The following is a 27,606-nucleotide window of genomic DNA, read 5'->3' as shown; positions in this document are numbered from 1 at the left end:
AGACTACGCTTACAATATTTCATAGTTGTTTTAATTTTGATCATGCTTCAATACAAGGAATGTATTTCTATACATTATAGCTTTATACGTAATTATATGATTTTAATTTACTTTTACACGTATATTAATGTAGTTAATCTCTGAACTTTCTTCACCTTTGTCAAGAAAAAGGACAGCAGCATTATGTTTGCTGACTATCTCGGAACCGGTACTCATGAAATGCCAGTTCATTTCCTTCAAACGGATGAATAGAAACATGAATATCCTGTGCCTCAGAATACCATTTTTAATTTTTATTCACCAATGGTTGATCTTGTACAGTATAATAATTGTTATCTCACTATAATAGTTAGTATTTTCACACCTAAAGCTTTGTTTACAATTCGTTTTAAAAATAACTACTTTTCATTAGTGATGGTATGAGAGAATGTTTTCTCTCATCGTAGATTTTTTGTTTAACAAATTATGGGAAAATCAAGTGTACTTCTACACCATGCTTCTATTTTCCCGCCACTGTCGTCTATCCAGTAATTTACACCCGTATATTCAAACAATAGTTGTGACTAAAGGATGCAGATTTTACAATTATCAACACGACTAATTTATGTTCATTGCTGTAAATATTCGCGAAAGCTTTGCTTCTACGATGGGCTCCGATCAAGTGTTTCTCAGTCATAGCTGTGGCCGAATGTTCCAAAAAATAAAACAAAAACATGATTAGTTAAACTTACCCTTGAAATTCAGATGTCTACGCAGGTACGTTCGATTTAGCGAAACGTTACCCGAGATTCTGTAAGGATAGGCAGTCATTAGCAGTAATACAAAAAAGAATATGTAGACCGATTCAAATGTTATACCACTTTTTGTTTAACTTTAAAAAAAAACAGAATTAATATGGAACATTCAAGAAGAAACAGGCTTTTTCGTTTTGTTTATCAATGTAACGGTATATTTACATGTATTTGCTGATAAATTTTAACATGTTATCTTGTCCTTCTGAATGAAGGTAAATTGATTTACACGTTTTCATATTGAAACTTTGCAGATTGGTTGACTCGTTACTCGATGTTACCTTTCGGCAATACGGTTGTCGAGAATATTGTTATTTTTGTATTTACACACTTGGTTTTTCGAATACTACCAGCAATCAGCTAATGACCGAAATTACCTACTGTTTATGATAGAGTTGCGCTACCAGTAAAATTGTGTAATATTTTTGTTTCTTTTTGTTTTTTGTACAAAAATAGATATTTTTGCATTTGATCTGTCTCTACACTTAGACTATCAATACTATAGCTACGGTTCTAACTTTTAACTCTACACAATACAATGTTCTTTATTTCAGTTAAAACCTCATCCGTAGTACGCTAGTAAAAACACTCAATCGCGCCGTTCAACTATTAAAGTAAGGTGGGCAAAGCATTATGTTGTCGTACCTCATTTTTTCTTGTCGCCATCGCTCATATGCCTAGTATATAAAAACTATTCTATCACACTTTTGCTTCATCTCCTGTTTGCTCACTGCATTTGTCATGTGCATCACAAATCAGGGTAATTATCGAAGTGCTTTGTTCGATTCTCGTTCCGTTGATTAGTGATCGTGTTTCTGAACACTGGTACCAATATGTCCCTTTGTGTGTCATTTCTCTTGCGATAACTGGATTTACTTAGCTGGAGGTCCTGTTTGGAAAGGACTGATCACAGTGACAGCTGCTGCCGCCTGTTGACTTGCCAATACGGCTGCTGGAAAGGTAAAGTAAAATGGTTTAGTTTCTATAAGCAACTTGACGTGATTTTTGGGTGTATTTAATATAATAAACATTCACCAGCATCTTTCAAATAGGCGAGAACTATGTTATTTAACCCTTTACATCCTTTTCAACTTTTTACGACAAAAGAAACTTATAAAACTAGCCAGTTGGTTTCATCAAAATGAGAAGCACGATCTTCAGCAAAAGTAACACACTCCTGGCCTTCGCAGACGACCTAGATATCATTTTTTTTGTATACCAGAAGGGCACTGGGTTCAAAAAATGCCACTGCGACAGTCGCAAACCTTGACACCAGCACCTTGACATCATTACTCGGAACGGCGGTGGCAGACTGCACCAGACTGAGAACAGAGCAAAGCGGATTGGGTTTAAAATCAACGCGTTGAAAACCATTTACATAGTACAAAGAGGCTCCAGGGAAAAACTACGTTAGCCTCTCACGGATAATGACTATTGATATATGTATTTATATATTTGGGGGATCTCTGATCGCGACAAATAAGGAAATTCAACGACGTATTTAAGCTGTAAGTTGAATACATTTTTCCCTCCACAAGACGTTTCGATTAGCCTACGCCGCCGCACAAATCTGACGATATACAAAACGCTAATCAGACCGGTAGTCCTTCAGATTGTAACGTTACTTGCAGAAGATATGCGTGCGCTTGCCGTATTTGAACGATTTGAACATTTGAACCAAGAGCTGTAGGCGCTACTTGGAGAGTTTTCATCACACATCTGACGAAAGTCGAGAAGTTACGGTGGGCTGGCGGCTGAAATTTATTCTGTTGAAGAATCGCACCGGCACCAGGCATAGACGTACCATACGTACTAGATGGCTTGTACAGGTCCAGGCTTACTGGCGAATGTTGAGATGCTCGGGGCGCCCGGGCGCGGCGGAACAGACGGTATGTCAGATAAAATTCGCCGTGTCTTTTATTCTTCAGCCGTTCTTATGAACAGCGAATGTGACATCAATATCGCAGCTCTATAACTTCTGTAAGAAACACCAGAGAATAAAATAGATGATGAAATTCCCTCGAATGCCGTTCGGCAGATGGAGAGATTCAGATCTTTCTTGTTCTGTCAGAAACACTAAACCGTCTCTCAGCAACCTATTTAACACTCTTTAAATATTACATACTTTCTATTTCTTAAAGATTTAATATCAATCACAATTTGTATCGCCCTCCCATGGGTAGGTGGTTTGACGCGCACTTCGGCATTCCCCTAAAACTTAATTCCGCATGTATAATGTAATATAGTGTAAGGCGGGACCTTACTCTGGAAAGTCGGAAAAATCAAAATTTTTTTTTTTTGCATTTTCGAGACGCTTATACCTTCAGAAATGTCATGCCAAAAGGATTTTTTAATATCTGATCTCGTTGAAAACTTACAGCGAATATTGTGGAGTCTGAATTATTGAAAGGTGTTGCGGACTATTTTTGGTGGAGTACAAAAGGAAATCGGCGAGTGGCGTTGGTGTATGACCCAGGACTTCACTGCTTGGAGAGATTCCCATCGTACACCTGGCGAAAATTGAAAGACTACGGTTGCAAAGATGCCGGACGATTGTGCAGTGGAATCCGTTCTCTTCAAGAATCCCACCAGGAATAGAGGGGCCCAACGTGCTAGATGGGTCGACCAGGTTAAAGCCGACTTGCGTGCGTCCAGACGCTCAACTCTATGCCTCTATGACTCTATGCTGTTAGAAGAAGTAAGTAATTTATGGAAAGATGCTCGCATTTTTTTATCACAGGGAATGGAATTTGTTTACATTTTTTCATTCACATCTTTCCCGGATATTACAAACGTCAGACCAAGAGTCTGTCGCCTGCATCATTTAGCAACGAAGTGCGGTGCGCTGTTACAACATGTGATATCCGCGTATTCTGTGCATGTAATTTTGGTTGTCTTGTGTACACTGCCGTGAATCGTATAACATTCCCATTTTCTATAGAGTTTCCTATATAAATAGGACTGTATTGCGATTCACGGCAGTACAGCTAAGACAAATTGATTCTGAAGTTTTCCATTCTGAACATCACACTTTAAATTATCATTAAAAGCTCTGCTTTTCTATGGGGACCTTCTTTCTCCTTCCGACATAAAAGTGTATTAAATTATCTCGTCTCGTCTCGAACGAATTACAAAATGACATTCAAACAAAACACAATTTTATAACTTAAATAATTAATTTAAGAACAAGACAGCATGCTGCATCAACGCATTCGTCAGCGTCAATTTGGCCCATGGAAAAACTATCAAAATAACGCTGTTGGGTACGTCGGCGCAGCATTCTGTTAAGCTTTTTAGGCCCTTAGCTTAGCTTAGGTTGCCTGCAGTTGCTATCCCTGATTGGCCGTATCAGTAAGGTTGCACAAGATTGTTTTGTTTTCAGTGGAGAATGTACCCAACAGGAAACAAACACATGGAAAATTTACATACCTCCATATGGAGCCTGAAACATCGGATAGCCGAGGCCGACATGTGTATGATGGTGCGTGTGCACATGCCTCTGAGGTGGTGGGCTTCGTGCACCTGCTTGTGGTGGACCTGATTGCGGTGGAGGAGCACCTGTTGACGTGGGTCCTTGACCCAAATTACCAGGGCCAGCTTCTTTCTGCAAATCCGTAGCTCCATTACCAGGACCACTATTAGCTGTGTTTGGTCCACCAACTAGTAATTATAAAAACATTATTAGTTTCAAGACATGGAATTGTTAAACAAACGAACCTTGTGACGGTCCAGGTGGTTGTTGCTGTGAGTGCGCAGAGGGCGGACCTTGCTGTTGCTGCTGCTGTAACGATAACGCTGAACTATTGATGCTACTATTTGATGAAGGAATGCACATGTTAGGATTTTGACTGGATGGCTGAGGAAGATTGGGACTAGATACGCTTACTTTAACGTTGCTGGTAGGACTTTTAAGCGCACCCTCTCTTAGTTCGTGGATTTTGTGTGAGTTATAGTACTGACTGGCATGGTGTTGTAGTAAGTCTAACGCTTTTGTACTAGGATTTCGTGACAAGTCCTCTGGCGATGTGTAACGTGGTATTTGCAAGTGATATGGAGGTGCGCTATACGATGCTGTTGGTACAAGCATATTCCTGTACATCTGATGGTTTGGATCGAATCCAAACGGAGCCGCACTCATGTAAAGTGAATGAGGATAGTACTGCGAAGTTGGTGGAGGTGGAGGACCTTGAGTTTCCATTGTTGGTTTTTGACCTTCTTGTTTCACTTTTAGTAATTCCTTGTCTTCTGTTTTTATATCCTTCTGCTGTTTCATCTGTTGCTGTGAAGATGAATTCTTAGGATTCTTCTGTTGTTGCTGTTGTTGGGAAGCAGTGGTAGAAGACTGTATTGGATTTTGATTGTGTCCTGAACTCAAAGGTGGATGACTAGGAACCGGCTGTGATGGCGAAGGAGGTTCCTCTTTTGGATTAAGGTTAGATGCTGATGAATTACTCGACGTGCTTGACCTTCGTTGATCAGGATAATTAAACAAACTAGAATGAGGAATAGTATATAATATAATTCTACTTGATTTCAAGCAATTTTCATTCTACCGTCTTAGATCATCTTCCCGGCTCAAATGCTGTGGCGCTTGTGATGATGGACCGACATTTAATCCATGCCTCGGAAACATTCCACCGTAAGTACTTAATGGGGACTGCCCAGGTGATTGACCAGGCGGTGGTTGTTCCTTAGAATGCATCGAATGTCCACTTTCAGTCTTAATATCTTTAATCAGTGTTGGTTCTGATTTTATAAGTTTAGCGGAAGCCATCTGAATAGAGATAATGGATAAAATAAAAACAGAAAATATTTATGCATTTGTGGTGTTTTTATTCGGAAACTTCACAATAATACAGGGATACCTCGATATAAGACAATTTATAATTCCTAAAAGTTGTCTTAAACGAAACATGTTTTCAAAAAAAAATTGCATTAGCTGTCGCCAGTTCTGCTCTGTGTTATGTGTTTACGGTTTTTGAACTATTTATTATAGTTTGAACTATTAGTTTTTTACTATTTTTGGGGTTATTTTGAAATAATGAACATCTTCATGGCGCCGATTTCAGAATGGAAAATCAGCTCTGGTATCGTTACCAGCTATGTCAAAGGGATTTGTTTCAGTATAAGAGAAAAATTGTCTTATATCGAGGTTGTTTTATAACGAGGCTGTCTTATATCGAGGTATCCCTGTAATTGTGTTCAAATTTTGATTGGTGATAGCGATAATAGAACCCAAAAAACTACGTAAATTGGTTCACAGCCTAAATTAATCATTTTGGCGATATATTGGCAATACCAAACAATCACCAACACATACCTTACCTAACACCCTTACAATTACTTGATCGCCTGCTAAAAATGGCTTCTAGTTACCAGATAACTATACCATGGCTATTATGCGGACTGGAATACTTGGAGCGCAGGCTGGCCAAAAATACGTCAGAGACAAAAAAAAATATACATCGGCAAAATGAGGAATATGAGCAAAAAGACAATGTGCATCCGGCAACTTATATGATGTTGAAGGAATCCCAAACGTATCTCGTATCTGCAACCCATCGCTCCGATGGGTAACCCGAAAAAACGGACAAAGTGCGTCTTATTTAGGATGCAGCTGCAGTGGTCAATGGAATCTCACTAAACTCCATGTTCCTCGATAGTTCGGACTAGTTAACATTGTTAACAGGATTTTTTCCCGGTTTTGCCATTATGCGGTGGCAGTCGCGGTGACATCAAGGAGATGTTTCACGAAGAAAGATTCAGGGAAACAGTTCGTCACTCATAGTGATTTCTTTGGCGTGATGAACCCTCGAAACCACAGAGTATTTGCGTCACAGACGTTGCAGCGTTAGAATTCACTTGTTCACCGGCGTCAGCACAATTTGTTAAAAATCAAAATGCTGCTGAGTTCGCAAAAGAATAACCAAAAACGGCCTAAGCCACTGTATGTAATATCAACGCGGATGACTATTGAACTAGTTATGGGTCGGAAGTGCAGCTAGTAGGAGGTCGGATTCAGCTATCAGGAAGCTTCCGGGTGCAAGGCATTTGTGCATGGACAAAAGCAAAGATTATGAACGAGTACTGGGCCTGCTCTGGTTGGTAGATGTATGCATGCTTAGTTTTGTACACATCTGATGGATAATGTGAAGATTATTATGGGCAGTGCTGCCCCGCCCACGAAAAGACAAGTTCTGCGATGCTTGATGAGTTGTCCATTATCCAGCACCGTAAGCTTGAAAGATAGGAGAAAGTCTGAGGGCAACCGAACTATGGTGAATGGCGATGGATACGGAGAAGTCGAATCCGGCGGTTTCTCGAAATGGGATTCTCAGGGTTGCGGCTTGCGCTCACTGATTTGTAAATAATGTCAAGAGAAAGCCTTTTACTGCAGTGAGAAGTTTTGGATATCGTTTAGCACCGTTCGTTGATGAAGCAGCCGTCGTTTGAATAGACGGACGGATTCGTGCAGCGGAACTAATTCAAGACGTCTCATTCTACCCAGAAATTACCGAGCAACGTTTGTTTTCATGGATGTCTGTCTATCATCGAAAATTTCAACACGTAAATTCAGATATTATAGTGAATGAAATACGGCAAGCATATCATTTTATTCAGTTTCTTAAGTTCGCTGTGCGGAAGATTGTGAATAGATGCATAGTCTGTACAGTTTCGTCCCACGTATGACGTCACTTCCTCCGGCTTTTGCTAGACCGTTTACCAAAGTCGGATTAAATGTCTTTGGGTCACTGATAGGATGCAGTAGTGCGAAGCGGTGGTCGCCCTTTTCACTTAAATCCGCCTCGTCATATTTCGAGGTATTTTCAATGGTAAATAAGGCCATTACAAATATTTTATAAAGTGTTTGTCCTTCCGGTGTTCTGCCAACGAAGGGGAGGGGGGGGGGGGGGAAACAAAATGAATTTTTTAATCGAGCAAAAAAAACATGGATTTTAAGAATTTTTATTTAAGGTTTAAACGTGAAAACCGAATCTATTCTTGCTTATAATATATACGTTATTATTTTCTATGCAAAAATATTCGAAAAAAGACAAAAACGAAGGAAATTTTTTTTTGGACGATTTTCGGAAATTCCATTGTTCGAATTTCCATTTCTGTTTCATGCTAGAAGCGTTAATTCAACTCGGAGACTCATTTTTCGAGTTTTTCAGACTGTAGAGCCTACAGACAATTGATTTTATAAAAAGAAATTTGACTCATATCCTACAAATTATTTTTTTGCCCCCCGATTTTTCAACCCAAGGGGGGGGGGGGGGGGGGGGGGTGACAAAAATTTAAATATGATTTGCAATGGCCTAAATGTCTATTTATGAATTTCTATACCTTATTACTTGTTTACCGAATTTTAAATTTGTACATTGTTGAAATTTTACGATAGTGATATAACGGGTGACAACCACGTAGATTCTAGATTCTATGTGTATCAGTAGGGCCAGTAGGCCTGTCGATATTTTTATACAAATAAACAAATAAACTAAAATTTTGGATTTTTTTCGAGGCCCCTACAGCCGTGAATCGCATAACAGTCCCATTTATATAGGAAACTCCATAGAAAATGGGATTATTATGCGATTCACGGCAGCCTATTATACTCAACAACAAACCAGCTCAGAGAGAAATGAGAGTACTGTGTTAGCTCTCTCTCTCTCTCTCTCTCTCTCTCTCTCTCTCTCTCTCTCTCTCTCTCTCTCTCTCTCTCCTCTTTTTGTCAATATTTTTGGTTTTGTTTAAGCTAGTTCAGTTTTGCTTAAAATGGCGTCGAAACAAAAAGCATTTCGGAAGCGCGTTGTACACTTCTACGAACTGCCACAGAAATCGCGGCAAAAAGTATACGGTACAACATTTAACAACCGAATATATTGCGGCTTCGACTGTTTACCATATCCTAAGAAACCCAACAACTATTCGCAAGCAAGATAGTGAAAGACCAGCCAAAATTATGGCCCCAGAAGGACATCGTTCTCTTTTTCGTGTCTTCAACAACAAGCCTTCTGGTTTGGCTATCAATTAACATGTGCACCTGACGAATGTTTGAAGAAAATTTGGATACCGTTTTTAAAAAGCATCATGCAGATGGAAAATACGTGTTTCGGCCGGATAGAGCATCATCACGATACGTTAAAAAACACAATCGTTCCTGAACACCCATTCGATCCCATTTGTACCCAAAAACCGCAACCCGACAGATCTGTCTCAGTGCGCCCAATCGAAAATTTCTTCGGGATTTTGAGCTCCTTGGTATACAAAAATAACTGGAGAGCTACAAATTGCAAATATTTGATTGGTAGAATCAAAAGACGTATTCGCAAAGTTGACATGATGACCGTACAACGCTCCTGTTTCGACATCAAACGGAAGCTTCGCCAAACAGCCGATTGCGGACCGTTTTCAAACGTACACTAATTTTTTTTTCAACAATGGACAATGTATCTTTAATTTCAGTAAATCCAGCCCGGTGTCACCAACACATTCTCGCATATGATTTGACACTACCCTCATACTGATGGGCATCTCGATACTGGGCCCCAAACAACAATGGCCGCTCCATAGAATTTCTATGAAGTGATTTCCCGTCCAGTGCTTTTGACGTTTAGATTTTAGTCATAGAAAAATTGCGATGTGCCGGGGGGTCGGATAAATCAGATCTTCTGCATGTATCTTTGTCTTTTTTGACAGCTTGAGAACAAGTTCCAAAATTTTAGTTGTCACCCGTTATCTTACTCCTAAGTTATAGTTAGAAAAAAACTACCAATTAACGATGGCACATGACAGGTCGTTGGCTTTCGGCCGTAATTCAGACAAAAGATATTTTGAAATTTTACCCGCTGGAAATTTGCCCCACCATTGAAATATTAAAAAAATAAATACTAACACGTTAAAACACTAATTTTGATAAAGTTAACCTATTACAAACAGAAAATAAAAATGAAATTACCAGTTCGCCTACCTGTGGATTCATCTTGGAGTATTCGTTAGGACTCGGGCTTTCCTTGATTCTTTCTTCTTTGATTTGGCCGGGCGGAAGCTGTTGAGCTAGCTTATTATCTTCCGTTATCATGGATACCGGCCCATAGTTTGGGTCTAAGTTATAGCCAAATCCTGTTGGCATGTATCTAAGATTCAACGAATATTGTCAATATTAAAATGAGGTATTATCATTTTTATAAAATACTAACCCATAAGGATAGAAATGTTGCATCATCTTGTTGGCATTTGGGTGCGCTAAGGGTGCAACAGGTCCATCTTTATTAGACGGAACGCTAACTTCGCCTGGTAGCATTTGTGGATGGGGAGGTTGCCCGGGTTGCGATGATGGTGGAGGTGCGATCTGTTGTTGTTGTTGTTGTTGTTGTTGTTGATTAGGTTTGTTCATGAGATCGAGTGGCGGCTCTTTGTTTTTATAATCCATGGTACTGCCACTTGCACTAAGCGGAGAATGTCCTACATGTGGTGATTTTCCCGTATGATCTGTTGTATAATATGGTGGCTGATGAGGCATACCAGGGTAGTATGGATACATACCATAGCCAGAAAGAGGACCTATTTGTCCCTGCATACCTTGATTAGACTTTTTGCCCACCTCCACAATTGGCTGGCTTTTTAGCTTATCTGTTCAAGAAAAAACAAAACACCCTATGTTTTGGGCTGAAGTTGCTAAAGGCCAGTTTACACTATTTTGTTGGTAAATCTTATTCAGACTGCAGTCATTATAAAGATATTTTGATAGCCTGAACGTTTAAAGACTATCTATGTTGTTAATTAAATAAAAATAAATAAAACAGTAAATAAAATCAGAGACAGACCAACAACTCAAATAGTGTAAACGAATATGAATGCATTAGTACCTAAATCACTTGCGTCTACTACTGGTGCAGAGTCATCGCTAATATCACTGTACGCAGGACTTTGCACATCCTCGGCACGATTACAAGCAGCTAGGTCAATATCTGACGGTCCAGGAGATTTTCTATTTTTCTTTTGCTTGGAACAATTTTGTGATTTTATGTTGGCACCTTCGGTTATAGTAAAAGTAATTAGATTAAAGATATTATATCAGTGTACAATAAAATACCTTCAGTCGCTCCTGGAGTCGACGGTTGCAATGCTAAAAGTCCACCTCCCAATGCAATCGAAGATGATCTTGCAGGAGGAGGGTTTTGCTGCTGTGTTCCTATAGCAAGTGACGTTGGGATGCCAATCGAGAGGTTCGAACTCGATTGAGCAACTGATGGTAGTCTAGTGTGTTGCTCACCGTCACTAGGTAGAGGTCCAAAACGCAATACACCTGATTTGCTTTTTGCGACCGGATCGTTTCTTGCTGGGGTGACAGGAGTCAGATTATTGGTACTCGACTGCCCTAGCAACGCTGCACCGGTCTGGTGTTGCTGAGATTGTAATTGATTACTTGGTATTTGACAAGTCTGTGGTAACGATGTTATCGAGCTAGCTCCACTTTGTCCGCTTCCACTTAGAATAGTACCAAGTGAAGTCGTATTTCCGCTTCCTAATGGCTGTTGCTGTGAAGGACCTGCTACACCTGTCGTTATACTACCCCCTGCGGCAGTTAGCGAAGTATTTGCAGGCTGAGAACTAACCTGGGATGGAGAAGCTAATAGTGGCTGTGTTGTAGTGGACGACAGAGATTGCGTTGCAGGTATTTGGGATGCGATTGGTGCATTAACAGTCAGAAGCGAGCTAGGACTTGGTGATGTACTTGATGAATTGATGGGGCGAGTATCGCTAGTTGTAGTTGTTGCTGTTGACAATGTCACTGTAGTATTTTGACTCATATTAGAGGTCATGGTGATGGAACAAGTTACAGCCTGAGATACCGCAGAAGTAACCGCAGGGGAAGTGCTTGTCAATGGTAATACAACCCCAGTTGCTTCATCAACCGTTGGTAGAATTGTAGGCTGAACAGTTGGCGTAGGTGATGGGGTGGCCGGAAGGGCTGCTCGTTGGGGTGATTCGGGAGGCTGTGAGGAATCCTCGTCCATGGATGAGATGCTGCCATGTGCATGACTTTGGTGATATCGCAGTCCATTAGCGTGTTTATATTTTTTACTACAGTCTTGCTCAGGACATTCCAACAATACAGGAGAAATCGCACAGGGTGACGCTGTGCTTTTGCACTTTTTTGTAGAGATTTGCACATTCAGTCCAGTCATAGGATTAACTACACTCTGAGTGCTGGGGATGCCGTTATTTACAATGCCGCTAGCGTTTGCATTACTTACGCTGTTAGTGGTTATCACACTGCCGCTCGAACTATTTGTGTTTGTACCTCCGCTGCCGCTACCGTTTACCGGTGATGGGCATTCATCTTTCGATTTTCGTTTCTCCGGTCGTGGCGGCAAAAAGGCAACTGGAGAAGTTGAAGGAGTGTCTGAACTGGTGCTTGTGGTCGTACCGCTAGACGAACTGGCCGTGGTAGTTGTCGAAGTTGTCGTCGTCTTTGACGAACTACTTTCAGCAGTTGTGGTTCCGCGACCACCACGACCTTTTGATCCACCGTTTCTTAATTTACTATGCATCTGAAATGGTAATTAACCGGTTACCTTCTCAAAAGATGTATAAAAGAATGATGTACATAATCAATCAAAATGTTATGTATATTACTTACAGAACTTCGAGTCTCTGTAAAATTACTAAGGTCATTAACAGGAAACAATGCAGAGCTACGACCACGTTTGCCCCTTCCTTTAGGTGTTCGTGAATCAAATTCTTCGGTAGGTGAATCACAAAATCTTTACAAAGAGGGGAAAAACATCATAGAATAATAGATCTAATGAACTTTCATCCAATACTTACCGTGGTGGTGCCCAGTCATGTTTTGTACAGTCTATTAGAGTTCCGACGTAGGTTTTACCTCTCCAGGTTACATTAACTACTAACACACCGCCTTCTGTCTCATGCCAAACAATACCTTCTAGCGTGACTGAAGTACCAGGCTCGCACGGCCCAAGACACTCCGGTTCGGTGATTGTACCTACTGATGTGCCTACACAAACATCCACCATATCCTTCGGATCGCATTTGTGTCGTTTGGCTGGTGGTGGACTGGTACATTTTTTGTCATCCTTCAGCTGAGCTGAACTGGATTCTCCTAGCAAAGTTAAAGCACTACTAGATGAGGCTATGCCGGAAGATGAAAGATTTGGACTAGGTGCGGCCGTTGTTCCCGAAGAAAGTGCATTCAGTAAGCTAGATGGTGGAGGTACCGTCGATTGCAGTTGCGATTTTAATACATTATTGGCAGAACTAATGCTTCCACTGTTAGTGCCTAAATTGTTGCTACTACTAGATCCGGAACTGCTGTTTCCACTGCTACCACTAGATGAGGTAGAGTGCTGAAGATTCGATAACTGTGGATTGTTGACACCCGCCACTGAAGAGACCTGCGATAAAAAAAGATGATAGCAATCGCGAAACAACCAAATTTACTTTGGGGATGTTTTTCACTATGTTGATTTAAAACAACATTGCGCATTTAAGGGTTAAAGACAGACTGCTTAATCTATATGTTGCAATTTATTAATTATAAAAAAATGAGACAATTATCAAAAAATTGCTATTAAACTAACCTTACAGTTATCCTTTGAGGTTGGTGGGCCCGGGGCATTAGGTGTATTATTATTACTTAACGATGAACCCGTATTTGAATTCGAAGCGAATAAACTACTCGAAGAACTTGTACTGCAATGAGAAATAGTATGTTTCTTAATATATTTTCATAAAGTGGTATTTTTGGTTATATATGCTTATATTGTTTATATTTACAATTTATTTCATTAGAGAAGATGTAAGTTTAGATAGCACCACCAATAGTGGTAAACTATGCCCTCCCTTTAATTCGATTCCGATCCGATTTCGCTTTCTTACCCGTCGGTGGGCCAGAGCGCTCGGCGCTCGGTGAGGATCCGAATTACATTCTTGAGAATGGCTTACCATCGATTAAATTGATATTGAATATAGAATGTACACGTTGCCCCAGTAGTCTATTATCTATTACTCTAAGCTTAGATTATTAAAGGAACTAGATATGCCAGTCTTGGATTTACTCATGCTTGATGCCATTAGCACTATCTATTGGCGGCAGGGTTTACTAGACTATCATAGTCTTTGTATCAGCTTCTCATTTTACACAAGTGTTAGTGACAAGTGATATCATATAGTTAAACGTGTGCCGTGCCTAACAGAGAACGCTTTACCAACACTGTGACAAATTAGTAAATCCTGTTGCCGTCAGGAGCTACATTACTGACGAATTAAATGACGTGTCACATAAATTCCCATCTGCATGGAAATACTCGAAAATTATCCCAATCAGAAAGAAAAGTACAGTTAATACCATTGATAATCTACGTCCCATTAACATTTTGAGCGTACTTTCGAAAGCGTTTGAGCGCATTGTTAAAAAACAAATTTACACGAATGAAAATAAGCTTATGACGGACTTTCAATCAGGATACAGACCTAAAACACAGTACTAAAACTGCCATGCTGAAGATATTTGACGATATAGGGATGATTATGAATGAAGGAAAGCCAGTAGGTTTGATTTTATTGGATTTCTCCAAGGCGTTCGACACGATATCGCACAGTAACTTATGTCGAAAGTTAGTAAACAAATTTGGTTTTTCGAGTCATGCTGTTGAACTGATTAGTTCATACCTAAGTGGGCGTGTTCAAACTGTTTGGAATAATTTTTGTTTTTCTAATTATGTTCCGATTAGTTCAGGAGTGCATCAAGGCTCAGTTTTAGGAACAGTTTTATTTTCGCTATATATAAAAGACCTTCCAAGCATACTCAAACATTGCCTGATCCACCTTTACACAGATGACGTGCAGTTGTACTATAGCTGCAATAATCTAGATAAAAATGTTATTCCTTCGCAAGTAAACGACGATTTGTCGAGTATATCTGAGTGGTCCGTGAGAAACAAATTGTCAATCAATGTAAATAAATCATATGCAATGTTCATAGGCGACAATGACGTGGATAAACCGTCCTTGAGGCTAAATGACACTTCCTTGCCATTTGTCAATTCTGTTACTAGTCTAGAATACAAAATTCAAGAAAATATGGAATGGGACAACTTTATCATTGTACAATGTGGAAAAGTATATGGCAAACTGCGCTCATTGCATCTTGGTTCTAGTTTTTTGAGAACTGATACTAAAGTTAGACTAATCAAGGCACTTCCTTCCACATTTTATGTCATGTGGATTCCTATTGATGCAGGCTTCTTCGGTTGCACTCAATAAACTAAAGGTGGCGTTAAACTCACGCATAAGGTTCGTTTATAATCTACGTTTTGCATTTACAATCACAGTTGATCGGATGCCCGTTTCAAAATTTTGGTAAGCTTACATGTAACTATTGCACCGATCGGAGTGAAAATTTGCATGTAGGGGTTTTTGGTGCCAAGGAAGGTTCTTATGATGGTTAGAGATCCCTCCCCCCACCAAGAGGGGGGGGGGGGCTCCCATACAAATCTATACCTATAAAACTGGATTTCTGTCTGTCTGCCAGAATGTTCCTTATAGAATCGAAAACTACTGAACCGATCGGCGTGAAAATTTGCATATAGGGGTTTTTGGGGCCAGGGAAGGTTCTTATGATGGTTAGAGACCCCTCCTCCCTCTAAGAGGCGGGGCTCCCATACAAATGAAGCACAAATTTTTTGCATAACTCGAGAATTAATCAAGCAAGTGGAACAAAATTTTACATATGAGTGTTTTTGGAGACAAGAATTTTTTCTTTGGTGAATTGAGACCCCTCCCCACTTTAGGAGGGGGGCTCCTATGCAAATGAAATACAAATTTCCTCATAACTCGAGAATTAATTAATCAAATGGAACCATATTTGGCATGCGGGAGTTTTTTGATGCATGAACTTTTTCTATGATGAATTAGGACCCCTTACCTTTTTAGGAGGAGGGGCTCCCATACAAATGAAATACAAATTTCCTCATAACTCGTGAACTAATCTAGCAAATGGAACAAAATATAACATGTGGGTGTTTTTGGAGACAAGAATGTTTTCTATGGTGAATTGAAACCTCTCCCCGCTTCAGGAGGGTGCTCCTATACAAATGAAATACAAATTTCCTCATAACTCGAGAACTAATTAACCCTCTAGTTCCCAACCCTGCCAATTGGCGGGCTTCAGAAAAGTTGTTAGAAATCCACTATGCTTATTCATTTTATGGTGGTATATACTAATACCTTCTCATTATAGTCTAATCTAACTATTCGAGTGGGGGGCTCTGTAGCCGCAAGGTTACCGAGTCTGCTTTGACAAGCGAATGGTCATGGGTTCGAATCTTAGTAGAATCAGGCCATTCGATGGCAAAGTGACTTTAGCATGGGTTTATTCCCAGGCCCCTCACCAGCACCACCCTTCCTTCGTGCTAAATTCTATGTTATCCCGTTATGGCCTATTGACAGTGCAAAAATGAGACCCTTATAGTTCAATGCACTGGTTAGCTGTTCCAGGGATGGCTATAATTGGGGACAGCGCTGTCATGTGGAACGAGGTGGGTAAAGTAGAGAAAAAGCATTGAAGGAAGAGTACTCAAATTACACACAAGCACGCATAAAATTCAATAAGCATATCGCTCACTCAATAGCGACTATTGCCAAAATAAATGCAGTGCGGGTTATACAACAAACACCCGGGCGATATCACAATAGATCTAACCATACTGGTCGCAGTGATGAGTCCATACAGTAAAAAAAACTATTCGAGTGGTTTGTTTGTTACGTTAATTTGAAACAGATATTTCGTCCGAAACTTGAAAAATGCCAGAAAACTGAGAAAAATAACTTTTTTTCTCTGCAGAGTGAAATTCAAATTGTTGTAAATTGCTTATTTCTTGGAATAAATGAACAAAAAAATTATTGGTGAGTAGCTGATAAGTTGTACTTTATGGTAAAAAAGGAAATTTGCGATAAAAAGCTTAGGAACTGGTCGATTTTTATCAAGGAACTGACCCTGCCAATTGGCGGGGTTGAGCATTAACGTCAACTTTTTTGTGGTAATTTGACAACGTGTTGTTTCCGTTGTATTTATTGATTTTTTCGAGTTTAAGCTAATAATTATTGTTATAGGCCTTGTTAGCTTTTTTGATATGCCTTGGAAAATACACAAACATGCAGTGGTATTAAAACGGAAAGGGGATTTATAGGACTTATCACCTAATTTTCAGTGTGCCTTTTTGACAAGCTGCAATATAGCGCTTTATAGCTATATCACGAAACATTTTTGCATTTTATGGTACCGTTATCCGGGGCGAGATTGTGCCAAAAAAGCATATGTTTTTGTTCTTTAGCTCAGTATACACACTATTTAGGAACTAAGTTGATTTCAAACCTGTCAATAGATACTAAATTGTTCAATTAACAACTACCGTAGAGATGGTTTAGTTACAATGAAACCTAATTTTACTGGAAGTGCATGAACTTTGGCACAATCTCACCCCTTCTATGGGGTGACATTGTGCCAAAAACATAAAGTTAAGCTAAAAACCTAAACGGTGAAAATTAGCATGTTTATAAACAATACACATAAATATCAGTATAAAGTAGTTCATATGGGGCCGTCCATGAACTAAGTAGACTATTAGGGGTAGGGGGTCGGCCAAAAACAACGCATCATACAAAAAGTATGAACGAAAATAACCCGGGGAGGTCTAAAATAATTAAAAATGAGTCCGTCAATGGACAGCCTTTATATAGCCAGTAGCATATCTAGGGTTAACAAGAAGGAGATATATGAAGGGGTGTATCCCAACATACCATTTAACAAAAGTAACCATCACTTCGTTCGAGAACCCGCGGCCGCAGAACATGTGGCCTATGCCACCCCCTCCCCCATCCTTAAAACTGGCAGTTTATATACTGTATAATATATTCGTCTTATATTAGAGTGTTTGTTCAAAGCATCTGAAAATTGCAAAGAAAAAGTTAAAATTAGTGTAAATTATTTAGCAGACCTATGATGCTATTTGCTCCAAAATGGATGATGCAATCTAATCTGTCAAAATATTGTGCTCAATAGTAAAGAATGTGAGTGTACTGGTGTTTACTGACGTATTTTTGTTGTGTATGTGAAATCCACAAATTGGATCGATCATTATGGCTTGGCACAATCTCACCCCCGTGAAGCTCAAAGTACAAAGTTTCGAAAAATATATTATTATTTTCGTAATCAAAACTTATCCAACGCATAATAACCTTTCAATACATTGTAAATGATTAGTTTATATACCTTCAAAATAGCATGTTGATGCGATTTCTTGTTTGGGTTGGTTTCTGCGGAACATTGTTTACAAGCATTATTTCCGAGTATTTTTGATTGCGAACTTTGAAACCCTGTTTAGGCTAAATAGTTTGCTAATATTATCTGTGTTCCATTCTAAGTTATGAATAAATATGTTATGTTCATCATCATTTTGAATTTAGGTCACCAGTTTCTATGGATATAATAAATTTTCACAAATAAACATTTTTGGTTTTTGGCACAATCTCACCCCGGATGGCGATTTTTGAAAACCATACCCCTATAACCAAGAAACAGATTCAATGAAACCCGGCGAATTTTGCTGCTTAACGACAAAATCTTGATAAGCAAGACAATTATTCAAAATGGGATCTATCATAGACCATTTTAATCTATTCCGCTTAATAAGTTTGTGTTAATGAACAAATTGAGTGAATTACCAGTCGATAAAAGATTGTAGTGAACAAATGTGTACAACAAAAATGAAAAACCCAATTTATCAAACAAATCACATAAATGAGGATTTAATTTTCATGTTCTATCGGACTCTAATGGTTTTTCAATGGTTACAGTTTCAAAGCATATTATGGTGTAGGCAATCCTGACTTGGGAGCAGCTACTAATGTTGTTGTTCGCCTTTCTAAAATTTTGCCGGATCATTACACGATGAACTGGAAGTGGTTGATGAGTTTATATTTGGGATCTCTGGTCACCGCCGACACGGGTAAGGAGATTCAATGATGCATTCAAGCTAGAAGTCAAGTCTAGTTTTCCTCCGCAAGATGCTTCGATTAACCCCTCTAAGGTCTACTTCATTTTTAGCACCGCAAAATTCACTAAATTGGCCGTAACTTTTTTATCTTTCAATATTTTTTCACCAAGCTTGGGAATTGATCCGAAAATATTTTCTATTTTCATAATATCTATAGATAGCCATATGTCATATGGTCCCGGAATTACTCCGGAGTTCCTTGGGGGACCGTGACATGGCATTTTTAGATAAAGTTGCCAAATTATTAAAATTTGTTTGAAATCTGCTGATTTTTGTAAACATATCATCGACTGTGGACATATATTAGTTACTTTGCCGCAGTTACGAGCTATGGTGCTCGCCATCCGAATCCGGGGGGACACAATAAATCCGGAACCGGTTCCCACAAAGGGACATTTCACCATCAGTAAAGTATGTCGAGTCGCATGTCAAAAAACATCAGCACTCGACCAAATAGCGATTGGCGATCATCTCATGTCTTTCAGGGTTCGTTATGACCGGTTCCGGGCCCGGGGAGGGTTTCTTTTCTGATTCGAGCACGGAACGGATTTCGAAGGAACTTGTCCGGGACCTGGAATCGGCCATATGGCCAAAAATTTCAGTTGAAGCTCATTATAACTAGTTCCATAAATACTAGCACTGTTATAGATGTTCTGACATGGATGTCCTGAATTAAATTGAAAAATTTGATTTCGTAACTTTTTTGCGCCCAGGTGCCCAACCCCGCCAATTGTGGGGTACGAATTTTTATAAATAATCAAAATATTCCTGTACTTAGTAATTAGAAATTATTTTTTCCATTATTCTAGCCACGAAATGAGCATTTTAAAATTTTTTCAAGTGAATCAAAAATTTGGGCACTAGAGGGTTAATTAAATGGAACCATATTTGGCATGTGGGTGTTTTTGGAGGCATGAATTTTTTCTATGATGAATTAGGACCCCTCTCCCTTTTCAGGAGGGGGGCTCCCATACAAATGAAATACAAATTTCCTCATTACTCGAAAAGTAATCAAGCAAATGGAACCAAATTTGGCATGTGGGGGGTTTAGGAGCCAGAATTTTTTTTAACACTAGATATACCAGCATTTTGAATATACCTATTTATACCAAAACCAGTCAAAATGACTGGTGGATAAGAAACGGTTGGTGAACGACTGAATAATGTGCAACACAGACCGCATAGTGGTCCTTAGCCTCTTATCCAGCAACTTCTATCTCTACCTCCTCGTGGTAGGGTAACCAACCTGTTTTGGACCTCATCTGCAGCTGTACATAATTTGGACACTTCCATTTGATTTTGCTGTAAGTGTCCAAATTATGTACAGCTACAGATGGGGTCCAAAATAGGTTGATTACCCTACCAGCCGGAATACGAGCAACCTTAGCGGAGATGTGGTAACCAACCCTGGAGGAAACTAAGGTCGTATACCGACAGGCAAGGAGGCACTGTCTTGTCTCGGCGCTATACGATGGTAGCCCCATCATGAGACTCGGTAGCATAGCCCTAGTAAGGCATGCTTTTTATATCTAAAATATTACGAAAAATCAAGAAAATTCAACTCGGAACATTTAGTATGGACAAAGGCGATAAAACTAGGATTTGGAATGGATGCTTTCTACCTGAAACTGTAAATTACTAAACTTCGTGGATGGCGCCAGGATGTTGCTCGTTAAGTTAGAACCGCAAAAGTTCGACATTGTGGCACTACAGGAGATCTGTCGCAAAGGCGGGAAGGTGTGGGGGATCCGTGGCGGCAAGGCCCAATTTTACCAGAACGGTGGAGCAACCAACGAGCTGGGAACGGGCTTCGTAGTGATAGACAGAATGCAGGATCGCGAGAGGATTTGTGTGTTGAGAATAATAGGCCGCTTCTTCACCTACACCATCATAAACGTACACTGGCCACACGAAGGTAGACCCGACGACGAGAAAAAACGTTCTATGTCCAGCTGGAGGTAACACACGATAGCTGCTCGCCACGGGATATCAGGTGCTTCGACCCTTGAAAATAAATGGAGCAGGATACGTTCGGCCATCAGTGAGGCCGCAAAACGCCGGAAGGAGAGCTAGAACCACTATTTTAGGCTAGTGAGATGCGCAAGTTCTATGAGAAGGTGAACCGATCTCGTAATGGATACACCCCGAGGCCTGACATGTCTAGGAACGAGCAGGGAAACCTGGCCACAAACGAGCGCGAGGTGGTTGGTGAGTGGAAGCAGTTCTTTGATAGGGATCTCAATTGCTGATATAGCAAAAGGAAATGGAGCAAAATTCAACGTATGAGAGCCTATGGGCGCTTCGATTTCCGATCTCAAAGAGATCCGACGAGAAATCGGTCAGCTGAAGAATAGAACCGCCAAAAAGGACCGACTCTCGACAAAACTGTACAAAAATGGCCAAGAACCATTAGGAACGGCACTTCACTGAATAATTTCGTGCTTCGGACTCACCGTTCTCCCGAAATGCTGCATTTCTTCATAGAATGCACCAGTCATTTTGACTGGTGCTGGTATAAATGGCAAAAACAAAAATTATATTTGTTACTAATATATATAAAGTAACATTAAGTTCATAAAATGTATTCTCTACTTATAGCTACAAAAGTCATAACATCGTTTCTAAAAGCATATGTTATATATTGTTGAACTTTCAAATTGAAATTGCACGACCAGTCAAAATGACTGGTCTGGTATATCTAGTGTTAATGACGGTTTGACACCCCTCGCCCCTGTGGTAGGGTGATAAGGACTATTATACAAATAAAACAGAAATTTTTGCGTAACTCAAAACCTAATCGAACTCGAGAAATTTTAGACTTTTTCATAAAACATTAATCAATAACAAGACCACCAAAAACTATCATAGTAGCATTAGATAATTCAGCGCGAGACGGCCACAGGTCGCGAGTGTTGCCGGCGACCTGCCGTCAGATTCGCCGGCCACACCGGGGAGACAGCCTACCTTAGAGATCACCTCTATCTAGGTTTATTTATTTTCCTAGATCTACTGACCTCTATTACTTTCCTTCAGTTGGGTCACCCCTGCGAAATGGTACTTTCTACGAAACGATTTTCCGTGAAATGGTACATCCCGCGTAAAGTTTTTCGCGAAATGGTATTCTGCAAAATTCTATATTCCGCGTTATGGTCAACCGAGAATTGGTGTTCCGCAAAATGGTTTGTAATGATGGCGAATATTTAAATGCTATCCGCTTTATTTTATCAGGCTAAGCAATGGGGGGAGTTGTTTTTTACTTTATTGTGAGGAATATTTGTATATTAAAACACCCATGAACACCCCAGAAACTTGCAAAACTCAAGATTGTGAGAAAGGTCATCCAAGATTCACGATTTATGTACAACACAGTTTAATTTGTAGCAAAACAAAGTTTGTCGGGTCAGCTAATAAATAAATAAATAACAATCTGGTATGATTACAGTGCGAAGCAGAAAAGATTGGGTTAAGGTAAATACGTCTAAAACGAAGTGCATTCTGACTGGTCGAACCGTGGTCGACTAACACCTCTTGGGTAGTAGTATAACGATCGACGGTTATGAGTTTAAGGTAGGGTATGTTGCGGCTTCGTCGTAATTGCCTATTCCTGTCCTATCCAAAAGAAATTATTAAAAATATCAGCGAAATTTCCCTCATTTATAAAATAAAAATAACTCACGCAACGCATTGTCGTTATTCTGCAGCCAGGAAAACTTGCATGACCTGCAGTAAGTTGGCAGAATAACATTTGTCATGCCGTCCTATACAAATACATGCGCGCTAGCTTCGTAAACAATATTGTGATTTTTAGTTCAGACGATGAAAATTTTTGACGGGGACAACATCGTAAAAAAGGGCTATAACGGGCAACATCGTAAAAACGATGCGATCGAACAAATGATTACTTTATCATGAAAGTACACTCAAAAGAAGCTCGAGTGTTGATTTTCATGGGAAAATATTTATCTGGAGGACCGCTAGGTATGAAATAGTTCAATTTCTCTTTTTAGTTTTTCATGCCTAACGCTCTACCCAAATATTTTTTCAGTTCAAATATATCACAAAATTGAAGAAAAGCATATAAATTACACATAGGAAAAATTTGCGATCGAACATTCTGTTCTAGATGTCCTTTTTCTTCAAACGTAAAAAAGAGAATATTCGCACCATAATTTTTTCCGAATTTTTCGGAATTCTTGTTTTTGAAAGATGATAACTTTTGAACGCATGGTCAGAATGTTGTGCTATTAGTATCAACATATCAGGAAATCTGTTCTGAACATATTTCTCATATTGCCAATTCAAGACAAATTTCGTATGTGGTTCTGGAGCTCCAAAAGCGAAGGCCGTCTACAGACGATCTTACCCGTTAGAGGGTTAATAATCGCTTTTTTAGTGGATTCAAAGGGCACGGAAATGCCACCCCAATGAAGACACATTAATTCTGACCCGCACCCACGAACGTAGTAACTGGAACGCTGAACAGCGTTTATCTACTGGACCCTGACCATCGCTAATAGTAGAAAACAATAACGAGCTTTGAAACCTTGAAACCTATCCCTCCTTGTCCTCCAGCTTTGGAATATAAGTAATTAAGCCATACTAACCCCAGTAAATCGGGTGTAACGATCGTACCCTCTAACATAGTATATAACCAGTGTTGAACATGTTATAAAAACTAGACATAAAAAAAAAGTTGGCTCCTTAAAGCTACCGTACACGAGCCTGTACAAATAAATGACATGATAAAAAAAAAAAAAAGGGCACGGATCGGAAGGTAAGTGTGGTTGAGTCAAATCAGCAGCAGAACTTTCGATTCAATAAATCCACCTAAGAAATGATGAAAATTAGAGTAGCTTTCCTTACTATGACGGAAATCAGAAATAAACCCTAGTTGACGAATTTGTCTATCTTGGTTCACCGGTAATGGCAGACAATGACACCAGTCGTAATATTCGAAGACGTATTGGGTCCTATTCTCACAGTCACCTGACCTAAATTTTTTAGGTGAGAGAACAGTTAGCGATTCTGAGGGTCATCCAAGTAACTCTGCTAACCTGGGTGACTGTACAAATCAAATGGGGCCCGTAAGGCCAGGTGAGGGACTGCCAGAATAGGGCGCGTGAGGTTTACAGTAGTAGGTGGTAGTTGAGTCAATGTCCACGCTTGTCCACGGTGAAGGACGGGGGGGATGAAAATTGGTATTTTTCTGTCCACGTGGTATCTGGATGGCCCCATAGTAGAATTAAATTGGATAAGTTTTCTTTTTATTTAATTTCCAGGTTTCGTATTCTACTACTAAGATGCTCCAAAAACTTCAGTCAAGATATTTTTCGATAAAACCAATTGCATTCGATGGGGAAATTTTTCTAGTTTTTCTAAATTATTCCAAAATTCGCAGTGGACACCGGAGATATTCCGGGTTGTCCGGGGGTATGTCAAGAACTGATTTTTTTCATCGATAGCTAACATGAATTTCATCAAGGTAATACGCACATTGATGTATAAATATGATGCTATATCAGATTTTGCAGGGAAGGGTGATGTTCATTTTTTTTTATTTTTTCACATTTATTAAATTGTAATAAAAAAATAAAATTGAGTATGTCTAAAAATACATAAATGTTTCATAAATATTTGAGAAGACAACTATTGTAACTTTGAAAGATATAAATATAGGACTTTCCTTACCTTGACATATTTTGATTCGATATCCGCTGTGACAGAGATGTTAACGATTGATCTGAAGTTCGAATTCGTATGCAGGATATGCTGGAACAAGGCTGTTGAACACCATTTACTTGCATTTCGTGAGTGCAACTGCAGCCTCGTTCACTCCCCGTAGTAGATCCACTGACACTGTTAGTACTGCTACTACTGTTGTGCTCATTCTTATCACGTTGATTGTGATGTGCAGCTTTATCTTTCGCTTTGTCTCTTCGATGACCACTGCTACCACGTTTAGTACCCTGTTGTTGCTGCTGGGACAAACTGGTATTTGAAGTTACCAGTTGTGCTTGAGACTGTGATTGTGACGAATGTTTTTTGTTATTGGAGTTAGAACTGCTATTACTATTACTATTATTTTCATCTGCATTCGACACTGGCAAAGAACTGGTTCCATTTTGCTCTGCTTTTACAATTTCATGTTTAGCCTCAGAGGTCTTAGTACCCGGTTTGGTACGTTTGATTTTCATTTTTAAACCCTTGTCTAAAGTGGCCTGATGATCAACGGCAAGTTTGGTGGCTGATTTACCACTTGAACCGCCTGTCGTTGATGACATTGTGCCTGAGCTGCTACTTCGGCTGCTCTTCAATGTGTCGATATCAACACCAATATTATTGCAGTTGTTATTGCTATTACTACTACAATTATGATGATGTTTCAATCCTGTAATATCCGAGGTTGTGAGGGATTGTAAATTCGATTGTTTACTACTGTTCAACTGGCTAAGTAAAACAGAGTGCTTGGAAAGATTACTTGCACTACGGTTTCCAGAATCTGCTGATTTGTGATGATGGTGGTGATGGTGGTGGTGATGGTGTCCAGAAGACAATGATGAGGAAGAGGAAGAGGAAGAGGAGGAGTGGTGTTTTGAAGTAGAAGACGTGTTTCCTCCTTTTGCTGACGTGTTTGTTGAAGCAATAGATTTGTTAACACTACCAGAAGGAACAATTCCCTTTGAGAGACTCACTGTTGTTGGATCAGATTCCTTAAGTAACCCGACCGATGTAGCGAAATTTTGTGATTTCCGCGAATTACTATTATTAGTTTCGGTTTTCAACGCGTTCGTAGAAGATTCAGCTGGTATTGCAGCCGAGAATTGAGACGTTGTAGGCGACGTTATAGTCCTCGAATCGACTATAGCTTGTGCTGGTGTATTCTGATGATGTTGATTACTGACGGATGATTTTTCAATATCTGCGTCTAAGTCAATGATCAAGTCGCCTATACCAACATCCCACTCGTTATCGTCGTATTCAAAATTGGAGTCTTTATTTATATCACTGGATGCCGATATCGATGAATTCGATATTTGATTTGACGGCGTGGATACTGCTCCTGGCGTTTGATTTTGATTCAATAAAGCCGAATGGTGTTGCTGTTTATGACTTACCGTATTATTGTTCAAATGACTACTACTAAGATTTATTTTGTTATTGCTGTCTGTTTCTTGGTTCGTTAAAACCACCTTGTTTTGGTGGTGGCCGGTGCTCGCCTCGCTACGTTTCATTGAATCCATGCAGAAAGTGCAAAAAGGGCATCCGCTACTGGCGGGCCCTCGAATGACGATAGTTTTTCTTCGCTAAAGTTTGAAAACAATGACGAAGAAAAATTAAAGCAAACCAATGTAAATTTATGTTCGGCTGTGTATATCAGTTTGTTCCAGTTTTCTGTAAAGCTTTCCAGTGATTCATCGATTTTGCAACAGCGAATTGACTCTATCTCACGTACGTTACGGCGGGAGACGAAGGGCCCCAGCCCTTGGGTCAGTACGACCATTTTAAGCTGCAAGAGATAAGAAAAAAAAAGAATAAGAATCCAAAAAGACTTCTGAAATGGCCTAAAATACGGAATGGTAAAGGTTCACAGACTAACATATTGTTCCTTTATATATTCATTCGGGTAAGAATAACTTATAAGGTAATTTGCCTATCATTGGACGATTCCATTGCTTAGACAATGTCCAGTAAAACGCAATTTCCAGAATGCATTAACGCATAAACCCTATAATGATGTATAAATTATTCACTTTACATCACATGACAGCATTTCTTGCAACAATGTTACTCCTTAAAATAACTTTAGTAACACCAATTTACGTTACTAATAATCATCATGTATAACATTGGAAAAAATCCAGCGTTTCGTTAACGATTTATTTAAGAAATCCGTAAAAGTAATTAACGTATAGGGTACCGGATGGTTTCGTCTACATTCCCGACTTAGGAGGGATGCCACAAATAATTCTGTGTTTTTTGTTGGAAAAATCTGGCCGTCTGTACAGCGAGGAAAAATATCTGTGCAAAAATCTGTCCAATGCAAAACAATGAGAGTGAAAGAGATAGAGAGTCATTTTGCTGACTATTTCCGTCTCTTTCACTCTGATGTAAAAGCTCAAAAATCTGTTTAATCTGTGTAATTGGCGAAAATCTGTATTCTGTGCATTTATATTTATGGATTGTCGCTTCGTTATCGACGAAAAGATAATGTGAAAAAACCACTATTTTTACGATGTTTTTCAAAAAATAACAATCCTCTTAGGTTTTCTACTCGCTTTGATTTGAGTATGATGAAGAAAATCTGCTGGGACTAAACACATCGAATTTTGAGCCCTGATTCAAACCAACTGCTCTTTTTGTGAAAATTGTAGCGCCCGTATACACGACTTAACAGATACATGCAAATATTTGTGTAAACGATTCATTTTTATCCATGGTAGATGAAACCAAATCAAATCTTGTTTATGACCAAGTGCAGTTTCCGTATGATGAACTGCCGCTGTGTAAATTTGTTTTTCTAAACAGTGTATGTTTCGAAATATAACTGTATAAAATGGTGTACATATACCGGCAAGAAGTGAAAGATTCATCTGGTATCAAAAATTTGTGTACTTGCGGATATGATTTCTTTAAAATCTCGAAATAAAGTATGGATCGTGTTTACGTATGACGAATGGTTCCGTTACCCTAGTAGGGTAAGACGGGGCAAAGAGTGTCACCTAAGCACAAAC

At 39.4% G+C, this 27,606-nt stretch overlaps 1 protein-coding gene across 4 annotated transcripts in view; it reads right to left on the bottom strand.

The window, feature by feature from the left end:
• Positions 1 to 30: 30 nt before the first annotated feature.
• Positions 31 to 27,606, bottom strand: part of LOC128744736 (zinc finger protein 609) — a 67,711-nt gene continuing 40,135 nt past the window's right edge. For 3 of the 4 annotated variants that reach the window (XM_053841944.1, XM_053841942.1, XM_053841943.1), the window contains 12 exons: positions 24,563 to 26,381; positions 13,400 to 13,511; positions 12,627 to 13,213; positions 12,439 to 12,562; positions 10,888 to 12,349; positions 10,661 to 10,828; positions 9,992 to 10,424; positions 9,763 to 9,928; positions 5,345 to 5,565; positions 4,509 to 5,284; positions 4,221 to 4,451; positions 31 to 1,743 (listed from right to left, as the gene is read on the bottom strand). In XM_053841944.1, the coding sequence (XP_053697919.1) occupies positions 1,664 to 1,743; positions 4,221 to 4,451; positions 4,509 to 5,284; positions 5,345 to 5,565; positions 9,763 to 9,928; positions 9,992 to 10,424; positions 10,661 to 10,828; positions 10,888 to 12,349; positions 12,439 to 12,562; positions 12,627 to 13,213; positions 13,400 to 13,511; positions 24,563 to 26,115 (5,913 nt within the window). In that variant the 5' untranslated portion in view covers positions 26,116 to 26,381 and the 3' untranslated portion in view covers positions 31 to 1,663. The remainder of the gene's footprint in view (positions 1,744 to 4,220; positions 4,452 to 4,508; positions 5,285 to 5,344; positions 5,566 to 9,762; positions 9,929 to 9,991; positions 10,425 to 10,660; positions 10,829 to 10,887; positions 12,350 to 12,438; positions 12,563 to 12,626; positions 13,214 to 13,399; positions 13,512 to 24,562; positions 26,382 to 27,606) is intronic. The other variant, XM_053841945.1, reaches the window with a different exon arrangement.

This window comes from Sabethes cyaneus, chromosome 3 (assembly GCF_943734655.1).
Source record: "Sabethes cyaneus chromosome 3, idSabCyanKW18_F2, whole genome shotgun sequence".
Taxonomy (NCBI): domain Eukaryota; kingdom Metazoa; phylum Arthropoda; class Insecta; order Diptera; family Culicidae; genus Sabethes; species Sabethes cyaneus.
The sequence above is the reverse complement of the archived record's forward strand: the minus strand, read 5'-3'. Positions and strand labels throughout refer to the sequence as shown.